Genomic DNA, 16903 nt, shown 5'->3' on the forward strand with positions numbered 1-16903 from the left:
TGTAACACTCACTGCTGATGGGGATCCACCAGCATTGCAATTCTCCATGGCTGCTGCCGAGCAATGCCAAAATTATGGCAAATCATTATTCAGATGACACGAGCCTTTTGTCTCATCAGCCTGGCCACTCTCTGCTGCTGAAAGCAGGCTGAAGGAAGAAAAGTACTTTCAGGGCTACTCTGTCATAAATGCTTTATCTTCTTTTCTTATTTTCTTAAAGATGCCACAGTCTGGGGAGGTTATTTGGATCAGAGGGAGAGAGATGGGGACACACACACCCTCCTGCCCCTGCCACAGCTCCCCCAGCACCCCAGTGAGCAGCCCTGCCTCACAGGCTGGGAGCATTTCAAGCTCAGTGGACTGGGGACATCCACGCTGTGAATGATTCAAGCGGTTCTGGAACTACAGAAAGAATAGAAAAACGGTTGTAAAGATGATTACTACAATTTTCAACACCTGAGTCCCAAAAGTTAGACTCCTGAAGACATTTTCATGCATTTAAAATAGGGTGCTTGTCAGAGGAGCTCAGTCTTGCAGGTTTCATTCATCTCAGTGGATGTTCTGGGAGATCAATATCTCTGAGAGTGCAATACCTCATGTGTAGGTACCTAAATGAGAACTTAAAAAATTCATTTTTGGCAAACGACTTTGAAATTCTGAAACAATTTTTGAAATCGCCTTAAAGGCTTAGGGGTCTAAAACTTGAAAGTGTTTATGAAATTTTTATTTTGTCCAAAAATCCTTATCATGTGGCTTACAGGAGAATGTTAAAATTCCAGGCCTGACTCAGTATCTGTGTAAATCGTGCTACCTGTATTGATTTCAGGCTCATAAACATGAATAGATACCTAAAATTAATAAGCTATATTTGACACATTTAGCCAATGTCTAGAGTCTCTGATAACCAGAAAGCACAGTTAGGGGACTATTAGGAGTAACTTTGTTAGAAATATTTCATATTTGAGAAAGTGCACTTTACAACTTATTGAAATGCAAATAAATTTCGAAGAAAAGATAAAAATGTATAATGGCTGAAGAGGACAGTAAGTTTTATTTTCTTCTCTAAATCACCTCTGTGCATTACAATTGGCATTTATAACTTTGGAAGACTGAACTCTTGAGTGCATGTGCGTGAGGAAACGTGTGCAGAAAACACAGGTGAACAATTTTGTCAGTTAAAGGAAAAAATGGGTTTAATCCTTAAGAAAGGCAAAGGCCCAGCTTTGAGAACTAGAAACTTATAAATCATACACAAAGCCACTCTAGAAATGAGTGACAGAAATGATCTCACACAATCTTTGTACTGCATTTCCCAACCCCTGGGAGAAACAGGTTGGTAAAGCTATGGCAATCTCCTGCAATCAAAGAAATACAAATTTTGATAATTTCAAAAGTTTTTATTGGCCATTGACAGATACAAGTGACAGTTTTACTTCTTTTATAGCATTGCTGAAGAAACTGAAACAAAAATTAGAGGTAGCTATGCAATGAGATGAAGGATCTTTAGACTGGAACTCTGAATATAACAGAGAATGAAAATCTGAAATAAGACTTTTGCAAACATGGGCTCACTGTGCTTGGACCTGCACCAGAAACCTACAGTGTACTGCAGTCCACTGAACCCCAAAAGTGCTTTTATTCTCCAGAGTCTGAACAGAAGCCAAGTGCTATTTCTGCGCTGGAGTTTCAGGGCATTGTGCTGCAGCCCTGTCAGTCACTGAGCCTTGAGAGCTCATTCTATCCCTGCCAAAAGCAGACACACACATCTCCATGTATTTATTTACTTCTGCAGCAGTGAGATTCTCAGACCGCTGCTGGTCCTCATGAGAAATACATTGGTTAGGACAGAAATACCAAAATTCCCATGCATATCTCTGTCTCAGTTTCTCTGTCACTCTGAGACATTCCTAGAGAAGGATCAAGTCTTCTGAAACATCTCAAATCCATGTACAATCCCTTAATTCACAACTTGTCTTTTGAACTACAACATCCTGCTCAAATCACTCCACCCAGCACTCAAATCAACCTTGCTTCTCCCTGCTCAGACCACACACACCTGTCTTCCCTTCTCCTGCTCTGAGATTCCTGCAAAATTTATCGTTGTTCTCTCTATGGAGGTTTTAAAACCCTTCATTTATTATGCCCTGACTGCTGAATCACTGATGGAGGTTTTGTTTAGAACAAACCACCCTATCCAGCTCCTCAGCAAACACTCCACTGGTCAGAGGCACTGTTAAGCACTCTCTGCTCTGTGCACTCCAACAGATGTTGCCTGATTAATAAATTCTACATTCTCAAATCTCTCAGATCATCACAGTGGGAAAGTCAAGGCAATTATTCAGTGTGATGCCTTGATTCCCAGTGAAATGAATGGTGATTCTGCATTAGCATAAACAGAAACCTCAAGGTTGGTTTTCAATTCCACAATGACATGTCTCCTGAGGTGACTTTCCAGACTGACATGGAATTGCTTTCTGGCTTTGGAAACTCTCCAGGAAAATGACAAAGGTATGAGGACTTCTACGTTATGACACATTCTCTTTCCAGAACTTACATAAATTGGAAATATTAAAATCATAGAATGGTTTGGGTTGGAAGGGACCTTGAAGATCATCCAGTTCCAACCTCTGCCATGGGCAGGGACATCTTCCTCTATCCCAGGCTGCTCCAAGCCCCGTTAGGAGCAACATCTGCTCACTTCTCTCTTTATCTTACTTGTGTAAGCTACTCCTGAAAGCACAGAGTCACTTTGGAGATTCAGAGATCATAAGGCTGAAGTTCTGGTTTACACCAGAACTGCTAATGCAGACATTATTTGAAGTATGTACTCACCTTGTACCCTTGGTTGATGCCATTGATGAACTGCTGGGGTGGAGGGTTCCAGAAGAACTGGATGGTTGTGGAATTCACTGCTTCAACCTGCACGTTCTGAGGTGGAGCTGTGGGCACTGCTCCCAGGAGCAGAGAGGGAACAAAACAAAAACAGAGAGGAGAGGAAATGAGGGGAAAAAGAGAAAAATGAACACAGAACCCAGTAAGTGTCACTTGCAAGTTGCAGAGTAATAACAACCTTGAGAGAGGGATGCACTTCCCGTGTAACAGCAATGATTTGGAAAGCTGGGTAATTGGGTTAATTTCTCATCCTGTATTGGAGATTCCTTCAAGGGGAGGAGAAGAAATGGCTTCTGCAGCTTATTATCCTGCAGAGGAGTTTCTCAGAAAGACTTGAGCAACGTAAGGATAGGTGAGCACAGCTCTTTCAGTCATCCATGAGTGCACGGAGAATAAAGACTTTCTGAGAGAAATTTCTTGAGTCCTTTAATGCTGGCTCAGTTCCCCAGATCAGACAAGAAAACATGGAGTTTGCACAATTAAGGTTTTAATTGTGAATTATAATCTGGCAACAGCATCTGTTTATTATTTACTGCTGCTTAAAGAATTAGGACCAGTCATATCACATGTAGTAAAGATTTTTCATGGGAATTGAGAGTTGTTCTCATTTTATCTTGATGTGATATGCATTCATGTATATTGAATTGATTATATATATACTGAGCCAATACATCCTCTAATCTACTAAAAGTTGCATAAACATTTTATGCCAAGGATTTAATTAGACAGATGTTTTCTCAATACAAAAGCAAGCACGGAACATAAAGGCATGCTGCCTTCAAACAACCAAAACCAGCACTTAAATATTTCACCATTTAATAAAATGTCTCATTCCAAGCAATTTCTTCAACTTACTGCTTTAAGATGTCATTTCTATAGTTCTCAGAGGAAAGAATATTAATAGACAGGCCTATTTTTTCTGAAATTATCAAGCTTATAGTAATTTTAAGAAGAAAACTGCTATCTGAGTACAAAAAAATGGACTAAGACACTTTAAATCCCATAAAATAAGCTTAATAATGCTTCAAAAATATCACTATTGACAGCCATGTGCATTTGTATTCTACGAAAGAGGAGCTATCCACAAGTGGTTTTGAAGCCTGCAAGCCTTTGTTCCTTCTGCTTCCAAGGGAAAGTTTCTACCAAAGCCCAGTGATTTGTGCTTATAAGGAGAATCCATGATTCCCACTGAGAAATGGTGGTTTCCTCTGCACTTTTCAAAAACAGGGCAGAAACTTTTCAAGTTCCAAAGCACTTTTCGGAAGATGAGTCTTTGTGTGGAGAGGAAATGAAGAAAAGAAGTTCAAAAATGCAAAACTGCCCCTCCTCCCACCAAAAGTTATTATTTGCTTGGAAGAGACATAAAGGGGCATTATTCTTAACTAGTGCTGACAATATAGTAAGACAGGACAGTGCACACTTACCAGAGATGTGCACAGCCCAGAAAAAACAACCAGAAAAATGGAGAAATCCTCAAGGATGTCAGGCTTGAAATGACAAGAACATCCACTCCCATGCCCTCTGTCACTAAAATTCCCTGAAGGTTCTGCCATGGCTCCACAACCTTGCTCTGCAGCTTTTTAAACCTCAGTAGCTGCATATTAGTCAGAACCTTCTTGCCCTAATTTAAAACTTGATGTGACAATTTATGAACTATGCATAATTATTGAGTTCTAGAAGCAGAGTTTATCTGATAGTACTCTAAATTTTCATTAGAATCTGGGCCCTACTTCCTGCCATGTATCATAATTCCCTGTGTGCTTTTGGAAGGTTATACTATTATCTGAATGACCTGTAGACATCATAAAGTTTTTCTAGTTAAGAGATTCACCAAATCATCCTGAGATACAATCATAAATATTAAAGTCACTCTACAGTCATAATGAGTTGCTTTGGCTACAGTCCCCCACTAAATGCATTTTTTTTCTTATTCATATTCTTGATGAAACTGTTTATTATGAGAGCCACAAGATATATTTGAATCTGCTTTTGTGTGCAATACCTTGTATAATTAATGGTTAACATGCATAAATTTTTTTAAAAGTCAAAATTCTTACTTTCCTGCATATTTGCATGTTCAGGTATTGTAACTGCCAGAGATTTGTTATTGCAGAAGAAAATTGTGTTACGGGTCTTGCTGTTAGTTTGTTAGCAGAAATTCACCAGGATATTCCTGATAGATTCATCTCCTCCTGTCAGTAAAGCTAAATCAGCTGAGCACCACCAAGGTCCAAATTTTTCATTTTTGGTCCTCACAGTTCTCAAAAAAGCTCAGGCAAACACCTGAGGATAGGTTTATGACAGTTTTAGGAATGTGGATAACCAAATGCATTAGTTATTTCTTTTAAAAAGGAAATATTTTTTCTTCATTAGGAGATGAATTTTTGAAACAGGAATATATAGTCATAGCAGAGAAAATACCTGCTGTAATATGAAAAGTGGAAAAAATTATGAACAGAAAACATAAAACCTTCAGAATGTTGGAAATCATGATTTATATCACATTTCCTCCTTGGTTATCTTTATTAAAAAATCAACATCTGCATCTCAATTAATGCATTTAAAAGATCGAAAGAACATGGTTCATCTGATTTGCATAAGCTTAATTATACTGCAGAAGGCATAATGTAATATATTTTTATATTTTAAATCAGTAAAATATTGGCATTATAATCTCAAATTTACTTCAAAGTGCCAGTATAATATTCTCTTTTTATGTCCTGATATTAAAGGATTCCTTGGTTATCTGAGCACTTCTGCATTTTAAAAAGAAAAGAAGTTTGAGGAAGCTAAATCAGAATTGACCTTCTGGTCACTTCAAAACTCAAATACTTTTCCAGGATCATGGAGAGTAACTTCCTGAAGCTTTGGCTGTCTGCACAAGGGATTTTCTAATTTAGTGGTTGATACCTGTCCTCTTCCTACAAATTTGTTGTCAAGCTGTACAGAAGCTGCCAATGTCAAACAGGTGTTTCAAGAGTAATCCCCAAGTATTTACACTCCCAGCTTTTAAACCTGCACTTCATCATGTCTGCAAATATTCCAAAGCCATCTCACAATGGAGATCCATCTGGGAGTCATCTCAGAGCTGCAGATCAAATTGGTCAGACACAACCAACTGTTACTTTCCTCCTGATAAAGTTCATGTGCTTGGAAATCAGCGGAGAGCTCAGCCCCCGGGACTGTGGGTTAATGTACAGCATTCCAAGTAGAAAAGGTCATGGAAGCACTCTAGATAAAAACCATTAAAAGGGTTTCACTGACAAGATAATTGAGAGGAGACAAGGCACTGAGGTTAAGCATGTGTACATGGAATTATTCTGTCTCTGGCCATGTGCAAACAGCATGGAAATCCCGTGGAGTTTCTGACTGCCAGACTCCTGCTCCTAAATATAGATCTTCAGCACAGGCTTGGAAAAAAAGGCTCCTCTGGAGCTCCTGAGCTTTGAGGTGACAGCTTGCCTGTCTCAGGCTTGTGGAACTGCAGGTATCTTCCTCTAGGTGAGGATTTAGATGTTCCTTTAATGCACCAGCTTGAGGTGCTGAGCTGCACATCCCACGGGAGCAGTGGGGATGTGGAGCTGTAATTCCTCCTGGGAAGCCTTGCTGGTGTTCTGAGCTGTGCTCTGAACTGCAGTGGGTGCCTAGGAAAAGTGTCTGTCTAACACTACACATCTGAAAATCTGAATTCTGAAATTCAGCAGTGTGAGATTTGGCACTAACTGATGAGTTGGGCTTCTTGTGGCTGGGGAATGCCTCCTTCCTTTCCTGCATGGCTCTCACACAAAGATTTTATTTCTTTAATAAGAGCTGGGGACCAGGAGCCTCTGAGACAACTGCTAATTCCATCACCTTGTGAAATCATTTAAAAATAAAATAAAAGCAGTAGATAGCAAATGACATCTAAGCACGACAAAACCCCCCAGCCACTACAACTCCAACCTGCTTCTGCACAGGAGCAGCTGGGCCAAAACAGCCATGGGTGCTCCAAGGCTATCAGGAGTTTCCCAAAGGAAGTGACAAAGGATCTTTAAGATGTTTTTGCCAAGAAAACCCAAGGGAAAACTAAGGAAAATACCTTTTCACTGAGATAAAGAGAATGGTTGCAGAGGATACTCTGCAGTCAGGGATTCCTTTTTCAAGATTATTTCCTACATAAAGCAGGAAGCTTTCAGTTAACTGGGTTTCCTCTGGCTCTTCTACACATTTCTCTGATTCATCTCTTAGTGCCTGAGGAAGAAGCTGCTTTGGACCTGGCTGAACAGACTCTTGCTTTTATCCTTTCCACACCATCAAGACTCACTAGTCTGGTAACTTTTACTCAGGAAGGGCTTTTGCTCAGACCTTCCTGTCCATGCACAACAAAGAAGGGAAAACAAAACAACATTCAAATACATGTTGAGATCTGTGAACTTTGGGACATAAGACTGGCTTTTGAGATATGCACCAAAAGAAAGACATGGCACTAAAAGCAGAAACAGAAGTGGTTAATGTCGATGGAGAGGCTAATGGAAGAAATGTCTCTACTTATAAACCTTGCTCTGCCTAAATCTAAGACATGGTGGGAGTTTTTCAAAGAGAAAGTTCAGAGATATTCACAGGGGTGAGATAAAAGGGACAGACCCAAAGTAAGGGGTGGAAGTTACTGCTTTATCAAATCAACCTGCAAAAAAGGCAAACATGCCCAACACTACAGAGCAGAGACAATATTGTCACCATGCAAAGATGTTTATACCTTTGTAAAGCTGTTCTTACATGGAAAGGTATTGGGAAACTTCAGGTTTTCATATGGCAATGAGAAGTCCTGCAGGACAATGCTTAAATAAGTAAAATTGCCCTTTGCAGAGGGCTGTCACAAATCCCTGTGAAAAGTAACATCAAAGCAAGGAACAGCTGGAGAAACCCTGATGAAGAAAGACCTATATATACAGAGCATCAAAGGATTAGGCTGAGTATCACTCTGAAAAGACTTTCAAGATTTTAGAGACAGTCAACCTGTCTGACCCTCGTGCTGGGATGTTCAGGGCTCTGCCAGTAAGTCCTCCTGACATTTTATCTCACTGACATGCATCAGTTTCCCCCCAGTTCAGATCCATCAGCACCTCGTCAGCTTGGCTGTGTTTTGGAAGTTGGTGATTTTGGAGGAGCTTGGAGCAACTGATTAGTTTTCAGTGGCTAAAGCAATGCCAGAGGACTAATAAGGGATTAATAGACTAGCTCCTGGTATAAATCCACAGCTTATATGGCCAGTCAATAGCCCCTATGACAAAGGTGCCAATATGCTGATGTGCTCCTGCCAATGGGCTGATCTGCTCCCGAGGTTCATTTCCTCCCAGGGTCTGCCTGCACTGCACATTGATGAGTATTTTTCATCTGCAGACAGACAGGTTCTTGCCAGCACAGCTCACATCATTTAATGCATGTCAGAGCAGAGGCAGTGGTGGTGTGGTACTAGGAAAGGGGGATGGATGGGAGTGTGTGTCTTTGACATTTATCTCTGCTCATATTCAAATCAGAATATGATTTACAAGGCAGTTTTACACATGGCTTTTTCTTACTCCTGCTAGTTTGGTTTAGGAAAAACATTCTGGAGCAAGAAACAGCCACTAGATTTCCCTGTCTTTTCTCAACTACAATAGACATAAAGAAACAGAGATTTGGACAGTAGCACATTACCTATGGAGACTGGATATTAATTCAGATTCAAATTGTATTTATACCAACCAGTCTCCCTTTTCAGCTCTAAATGTAAAAAGACTTCAAACTCTTTTTAAAACAGGACATATGCCTTTGGTGAACCTAGCAAGGTTCATCAGGAAGTGGCAGCATCCTTGAGGTAGTTATTAACAGCTATTAGCAAATACCAATATGAAATAAATCAGAAATATCCAGTTTTTCTTCTATGTCTACCCAGCACTGAGGAATTACATGAAGCCAAAGAGGCCATTGCAGGTTGGCCTGAAGTCTAAGCACTCTTGCTGATTAACATGAATGCAGGACTGACTACACCTAATTTATAACGGAGGATTTATACCCTTATAAATGGCAACAGACAGCCAATCAATAAAGGATGATAATAACTGCACATAATATCAAGGGAAATTAGAGTCAATTACAGGGTTTAAGAAAAAAGAGTGTGAAGTCCAAACCTGGGCCTTAATAGATGGAAGGTTAAGGTGCTATGATAGCTTAAAATGTGCAAATAAACAGGGTAATGAATTACAAGCATAATCACAAAAGGGATTCAAATTCTGTGGGCAAACCAATTCTCTGCAGAGCTTGGGTGTTTAAGTGGGATAGAAGACATTAATCCTGGCTGAATGAGAAGACTTCAAGAAAAACATTTCAAGGTCTGCTATAAATACTTCTAGAATGAGGTTGAGTGTGCCTAGGCTCCTCTGAACTATGAGACTTTACATGCCCTAAGACAAAATATAGATAGTTCTTTCCCCAGTGGTTGTGGTTAATTAGTGTTGCATATGAATAATCTGTTCTTAAAGATCTCCCTACACCTCAAACTGTATCTAATCATGTTACAACCTACTCCTAGTAACAATTAACAAACAACTACATCTTCCTCTGATTGAAAATTAACTGATGCACTGTAAATCTGCTGGTTTTTAAAACAGTATAATTGTTTTATGACCAACGAAGTAGAGCCCATGTACTGTCCAGTGCTCAGCATCCAGCACAACCCTGCAATTATGGGAATATATGGAAGCCTTAAGGACCTGGCACTTAATTATCCTACAGATTTTTATACCAATCTAGAGGTGTAAACATGCCTTACACTGGTTGTAAAAAGTAATTACATATCCTTTTGTTGGTGTAATTTATACTCTTCTTAAAGCACTTAGAAAAGTGTGGAGGAGCTGTAGCATAAAAATCAGGGTTTTAAAGATCATTTTATCTTCCCCTTTGAAAGTATATGCACCATTCCTGAAATGCTTCAGAACCCTTTCTCCACAGGTTGTATTTCTCTCTTGCAATTTATTCCATATTTCTAAAACAAGGTATTCTGTGATTATCAGAACTAATGCAGCTGGTTCACTCTATCTCCTGTATTGCATATGCAGCATCTTGCATGATACAACCAATCCCTGCCAGATTTTCTCTAACTCTCCTGGCGGGGTGACCTCAGCCCCTGCCTGTCACAGGTCCCATAAATCCATTCCCCAGGACCCCAGCTCTCATCAGCATTTCTATTTATTACTTCTGCTGCAGCTGACTCTGACCTGCAAGTGTGCCAACACATCATCACAAGGGTCAACAAAACAGATATTTTTTTTTACTTCACTCCCAGCTTTTCCTACAACAGAGATAGAGCAAAGACTTGGCTCTGATCAGGCACTTGAAATTTGCAGGTGCTCCTGCTCCAAGCTGCCTATCAAATTTGACAGAAATGACCATTGATTTCCCAGTTTCTAAGGTGGGATTGCCAGCAGCACATCCCCTGAGGAAGCTGTGGGATGATCAAGGAGATCCTGCTGGGGTTTGCTCACCTCCCTGCAGTGTGTACTCTGTCACGGGCCTGCTGAAGGCTCCCAGCCCAGCTCCATTGTAAGATGCCACCTGGATTTCATACTGGGTCCAAATGATCAGGTCTTTCACCAAGCAGTAGTTGATTTCTGCACTGGTGATGTTTTTGTACTGGTACTCTCCCGGGAGGCCGGCCAGGCGATACCTGCCATATGGGGAGAAGAATTAGCTGGTTAATGAGATGGTATCAATTAGAGAAAATATCCTGGCTGGCAAAACAGCTTCCTTTGTGAAGAGGCAATATGCAAAGTTTTACAGCAGAATTTTACCAAGAATAATGAAAAATAATCAGGAGGAACATAGCAACTCCTGATAAGACCATATCATGTTTGACTGCTATAGTATTTATAATCTGATCTCACTGCGATTACAGGCTCAGGGCTACACAAAACGGGTATTTTATCCTGTTTTATGGTTGCAGAAAAATTACAGCTTTTTAAATGTGGCTTGTCTAGTAAAAGCTGTGATTTAGTACAAAAAATAGCCCAGATGTGATTTTTATCAGAGTGCTGCTGTAAATCACCCTGAGAAATTGTTTTTTTTCCTTCACTTCTGAAATCTGAAAAGTAAGAGCTCAGAGGGCTCTGACCTCCTGGGATCTCAGCCACTGGCACCCCTGGCTTCCACCAGAATTTACTTCAGAGAATAATTAAAATAAGGATTGAATACAGTTGAGACTGAAGGGTTGGGTAAGCACTGGAGTTCCAGAAGAAGGGCTGTGTCAAACACAGGTGGGTGATAAATATCCTGAAACTCTTTCTGCTGAGACACAAGCAGCTGAAACACCAAATATATTTTCTCATGTAAAAACTGTATTCCAGAAAACAGAGCCCCTTTGATGTGTCTCTTCAGGCCAACAAACTACAGAGAAAAACTAAATTATAGAAAACAAACAAACCTTGCAAATCTGTGAATGTGAATAATACTGTTTGTTTTCCTTCCTTTAGGAAAGTGGTACAGTGGATGCTCACAATATACTAATTCACAAAAAACCAAAAAAACCAGAGGCCAAATAAGGGACACAAGGCATTACTATTCCATGAAAAAGACAAATATGGAAACATTTCTATTTTTATTCACCACACAACTTTTATACACTCTTACTCATCCTTTGCTTCACTGCAATCACCAAAAGTTTATTGACACAGAACAATTTCATTGACATCTTACAGACACATTTTAAATTCATCTAATAAAATTGGTGCAATGTTTATGACTAGACAAGTTCATGTGTTCAGCCAGAGATTTTTGTTCTAAAATCTTCCTATAAAGAGATCACTTCTTAATCACTGACATCTCTATTTTCTGCTGCTTGCCTGACCATCTCCAGCACACTTAACATTTGTAATGCTACACTGGTGTGATTCTATTTAGGAAATATAAATGGAAATAAAGAAATAGCAGCCCTCAGGTGAGTTTATTGAATGTCTTGCTCCCCCTTTCTCTCTGTCTCTCCTGTGCAGGGTGTGTGCTCCCTGGCAAGTCAGTTCTTAGCGCAGCAATGCTCTGTCTCCTGCCCAGCAGACAAGGTGCAAGTGCTCCTGTGATTTAATCTGTTATGCTGTTAGCATGGCAGACCCCTAAATGCAATATTGGCAGTGAGAAAAAGGGCAGAGGAAGGAGGCCAGTTCAGAAATGTCATGTCTTCATGATTTTTCTCACCATGGACTTTGATGGATACTCCACATGACTTGTGCAGTGCACCTTCACTTTTAAAGATCAGGTGTTCCATCAATTTAGCATCTTGCATGTCTTGAGCTTTGGGTCTGTGGGATGGCTGGTGCTTTTCACTCTGCTATCCCCTGATTCTGCAGAAATCAGTGCAGGAACACTGTTCTTCAGTGCATATTGCTGTGACCACACAATTCAACTGGGAAGAACAGCCTGGTTTATTACCTGGCTTTTATGTGATAATCTTAAATTCCTGTTGAATAAATGGTTTCTCTGTTCTGCTGTCAAGACAAAGCGGGAAGACATCAAAAATGCTCACAGATTAAGCATAATGAATATGAGCACTATTAAAATGGACAGAGATGTTCTAGCAAGGATCATGGATCAACTATGCAGATAAATACTGTAGAAAGTACCAAAGTTAAACATTATTGGAAATGCCAAATGGAGAAAACAGCACAGATTGGCAGAAGGAGGAGCCTATGGGATTGCTTTTTAAAGCACATTAAGTGTCAGAAAGACATGGCACTAAAAGCAGAAACAGAAGTGGTTAATGTCAGTGGAGGGGCTAATGGAAGAAATGTCTCTACTTGTAAACCTTGCCCATGACTTAATGCTGAGACTAGGAAAGACTTCCTGGGAATAACTGAGGAACTAATCTTCCCACTGAGGAGAGCAGTTTGAAGGCAAGAATTGCATAAAGAACGTTTGCACCCTTGGCAGATGGGAACCCAAGAGTCAGGACAAGGGTCTATCTGCAGGCAGAAGGTAAAGCACCTTTCCCCACTGATGGCTGACAAAACATTTTAAACTGAGTCCAGCCCTAAAACCTTGCACCAGCAGCACTTGCACAAGGGGCTGACCTCTGCTGAGGGGCTCTGTGCAGGTGACAGGGAGATGAACACACTCAACTCTGCCTGCAGACACAGGGAACTTCCCAGGGCCGTTCTGGAAGCTCATCAACACTCTTAACATGACAAAAGCCTTTCCATCCAGGCCAGCAGAAGTAGGAGCTTGAACTGGATGTTGGCATTTAAACTGCAGCATTTAGTTATCTTTTACAGTTCTGGAGGACACTGTATTAAAAATATCAGCTGCCTGCCTACAGGAGGCTGTAAGCATCACTTGGAAATATGTCAAGGGCTGAGAGTTTTCCACAAAAAATGCCTCCCTCACTAGAGGTGTGGCCATAGCTGGCTGCTAGCACTGCAGGATGTGGAGGATGCCAAATGAGCAGTAATCTGTAGTGGAATTGAGTAGGAGTGATTACTGAGTCCCAAAAAATCACCTAAAGGAAATGCTCTGCAAAGTCTCTCAAGTGGCAACATCCTTTCCAACACAATGAATCCTGGGTAAGCTGCCAGACTGGATGGGTGCAGGATTCCCAGTTACCTGCCTGAATGTGTTTCTCATTAATAAATACATACAGGGCTGAAAGGACCTTACTCAACTGGCTGATTTTCAAAACCAAACCAAGGTCTGCCATGAAGCATCTGACCTGTCATTCCCTCTCTCCATTTTGTTTGGCACAAAATTGAAGTTTATTGATTCTTTTGCTGCTCCTCCATAGGCAGGAGTCCTGTTGTGTCTTTGATAAATTTAATTAACCTTTCGAGCAGGGAGCTGAGCTTGTAATAAGCAAATATACATCTGCATAGGCTGCACTGTACCAGCCTCCCATGTGAACACTTGCATTACTTAGAGATTCACTTTCCTTTGAAAATGGAATAAAAGGATTCTGTGAGTCTCCACAGGTCCTTTGGAACAGCTGATGGAGCCCTCAGACTCTGTAGGACAGACAGGCCAGAATTTAAGTGGCTGCACCTTTGTGACTCCTTGAAGAGTTGGTGTTTTCTCATATTTAACAAACCAGGGCAGCCTGAGCATTTGCATACAATAACTAATATCTTTAATTCAATTAGAGATAGCTTTTATTGCACTCTCAAGTCACACCATTTGAACTCCCTTGTGCACATCTGGATTTCCCAGGTTAAGAAAGGACTTACCTTAGGATGTAGCCATGAAGAACCCCATTGTGCTCACTCTCAGGAGGAGGCTGCCACTGGACCATGATGGACTGATTGGTTCTCCCACTGGCCACAATGTTTTTAGGGGGGGCACTGGGGGGCTCCTCAGGTAGCATCAACCTAAGTACAAAAGAATGTGATGGACATGGGTGTTGAAAGAAATCAAAAATAAGAATTTATTTCCTGTATCCACTCCAAGTGAACCACTCTTTTATCACAGTCTGATGACCAGAAAGAAATATAATGCTGATCAAACTGCTGAAGACATGCATGAAACAGTTACAACAAATCAACATAATAGGAAATCAGTTAAGCAAGCAACAAGACAGACAGCTGAGGTAACCCTATTCTCTTGGAATCACCCAGGCTGCTACAACTCTTTAAAAAGATTACAAGCCTGAATGAGTAAGAGCTCAGGTCCAGTGTCTGTGACTCCTTCCAAATTGTTTCTTTCAGCTCTTTCAATATTTTTCATATCAAACTCCTACATTTTGAAAAAGCCATTTAGAGTTCAGCTGTTCTGCAATTCAAGCTTGCAGCAAGCTTTGGTTCACAGAAGAATGGGGATGCATTTGAAACTGAATATGATGAAGCCATCCTTCTCTGTCACATCTGGGTAAATTCCAGCAGTGACATTGCCATGGCAGGGTGAGAGCTGTGCTCCTGCCCGGCCTAACTGCTGGGGCTTAACATAAGAGCAAAATGTAATTTCCAAGATTCTGCTCAACTGATACTCTGGAGTATGAGTACACTTCTTTCATGATGTGCTGAGCTCCTGCATCCCACAAATGCCATAATCCCCAACTCCTGCCAGCTGCAGAGACCTGGGAAGTGGCAACTTCTCCATCTCCCAATCATTGCGCAAAAGATTATTTTATTCCTTGACTCCCAAGCAGCATTTTCCCCTCCCCAGGTCTCTGTCCCTTCAGCACACAGACACTGGCTGTCATTACCTGCTGGTCTCGGTGCTGTAGCGCCCCTTGCCCACCTGGTTGACTGCACACACCCTAAACTGGTAGGTCCTGGCTGGGGTGAGGCCACTCACAGTGACACCGGTCATCTTCGGGTCAAGGTTTGACAGGTGAACCTTCCAGGGAGAATCTGTTGGAAAAATTAACATGGGAAAAAAAAAGAAAAAAAGATGAAAGTGCCTGTCAAAAGCCCTGCAGAAGCGAGAAAATGTGTCTGACTGCTCAGAGCTCTTGGTGCTTGCTTCCCTCAGAGGAACTTTGGGAAGAAGTTTCTTTTCACCAGAAGAAACCTTCCTGTCAGCCCACACGGTTATGCAGATTGCACATTTGTCTACTGGAAAGTGATGCTGCACATGTCATGGCATAATAAATAAAAACTATATTCATTAACATTTTAATAAAAGAGGAAACAAGCATGATAAAGACAGATGGGCTGTGTATTTCACAACCCATCTGTTTGGCAGGCCATCACACCACCACACCCATCAGTGGCTCTGGTGGAAGGATTGTAATGAAATTCACAGTCAGTTTGGAATATCTTCCTACCCAGCTTGCAAGCAGGTGTAGAAGCGTGACTCCCTCTGCCAAATCAGCCCTTTGCTGCAAGACCTGAGAAAGCTTCAGCTGCTGATTCTACGTGTCTGCAGTCTTATTTTTTTTTTTCTAGTGATATTATTCAGCATGGAATCTAATTGTCCTAGGAAGATTCCCTGGTAGAAAGCCCTGGCAGCACTCTAAACCCCTCGCTGTCAGTTCACATTCTTGCCATATCAAGCTCCTCTGATGCCTAAATTACATTTACAAGTTTTTAAAGAGGTCAGAAATGAAACATGTTGAAAATTAAATATTCTGACTTCTTCTCTCCATAGCCTGGTGTCACATATTCTCCCTGATGTCATGACTGAAATAGTCAGGGAGAGGTGACATTTGGTCTGCGTTGCAACAGTACAGCAACGGAATCAGCCAATTTGAAGATTTGTTCAGTTTTTAAATAATACCAGCTGTTTTCATGCTCCCTGCTCAAAATTACTAACACTTCTGGAAATTGCTGAGGAGCTCGCTGTAGATTTTGGCAACGTTATCTGTGCATGTTGCTCATCAGAAGTGCATCGTGGCTCCTGGCAGGTCACCTCAACGTCTGCCTGAGAATGAAGATGAGATGTCCCAAACGTGGAAGGCTGCTAAACTTCACACCAAGACAGAAGCCACTCATTTTGTGCTTTTCTGGCAGATTCCTTAGCAAGTGTAAGTCCTCTAGGGTGTGATGCCAGTTGGGCTATAAACACTGCATCTTCAAATTACTCCAAATGTATTTATTCCAGTAAGGGCCTTGCCAGAACGAAGTCTTTTTTAACAGGAAAACTGACACAGCAGAATACTGGGAATGCTGGAGAGGGACATTTGCACAGCAGTGAAGCTCTGTCCTTGCCAATTGTTGATTTACCAACAGCCACTTTGGCTGCAAGATCTTGATGCCAATTTATCTTAGCTGAACATTGGATTTCTTTTAGAGACCCCTCAGAGGAAGCACACCTGTGCCATCTAGAAAAGCGCTGCTTAGGAGTTTTTTGCACCTTAGTTCCTTCTGAATTTGCACAGGCTTCCCTTGAGACTTCCCAAACAGCCTTGTTACAGGCAGAGTGCACAGCAACAAATCAAGGGAAGCTGGAGTTAAGGTATGGCTGACCTAGTGCACTGCCTGAAGGAACCTCCTGAGGAAAATGGAAGAGGGGAGTGAAATACCCTTGTATGAGCTACTTGGGCAGTGGTCCGTTTCCTAGAGCATTTTATTTGTTTACTGCC

The 16903-nt window shown here is 41.2% G+C and overlaps 1 protein-coding gene across 1 annotated transcript in view; it reads right to left on the reverse strand.

Moving 5' to 3' along the window:
* The window catches only part of SDK1 (sidekick cell adhesion molecule 1), a 389058-nt gene that overhangs the window by 108796 nt on the left and 263359 nt on the right, over positions 1-16903 (reverse strand). The window contains exons 15-18 of the mRNA XM_030958488.1: positions 15083-15230; positions 14109-14249; positions 10395-10576; positions 2833-2948 (exon numbers count right to left, since the gene is read on the reverse strand). Coding sequence (XP_030814348.1) covers positions 2833-2948; positions 10395-10576; positions 14109-14249; positions 15083-15230 — 587 coding nt within the window. The remainder of the gene's footprint in view (positions 1-2832; positions 2949-10394; positions 10577-14108; positions 14250-15082; positions 15231-16903) is intronic.

This window comes from Camarhynchus parvulus, chromosome 14 (assembly GCF_901933205.1).
Source record: "Camarhynchus parvulus chromosome 14, STF_HiC, whole genome shotgun sequence".
In the NCBI taxonomy this organism is placed as follows: Eukaryota; Metazoa; Chordata; class Aves; order Passeriformes; family Thraupidae; genus Camarhynchus; species Camarhynchus parvulus.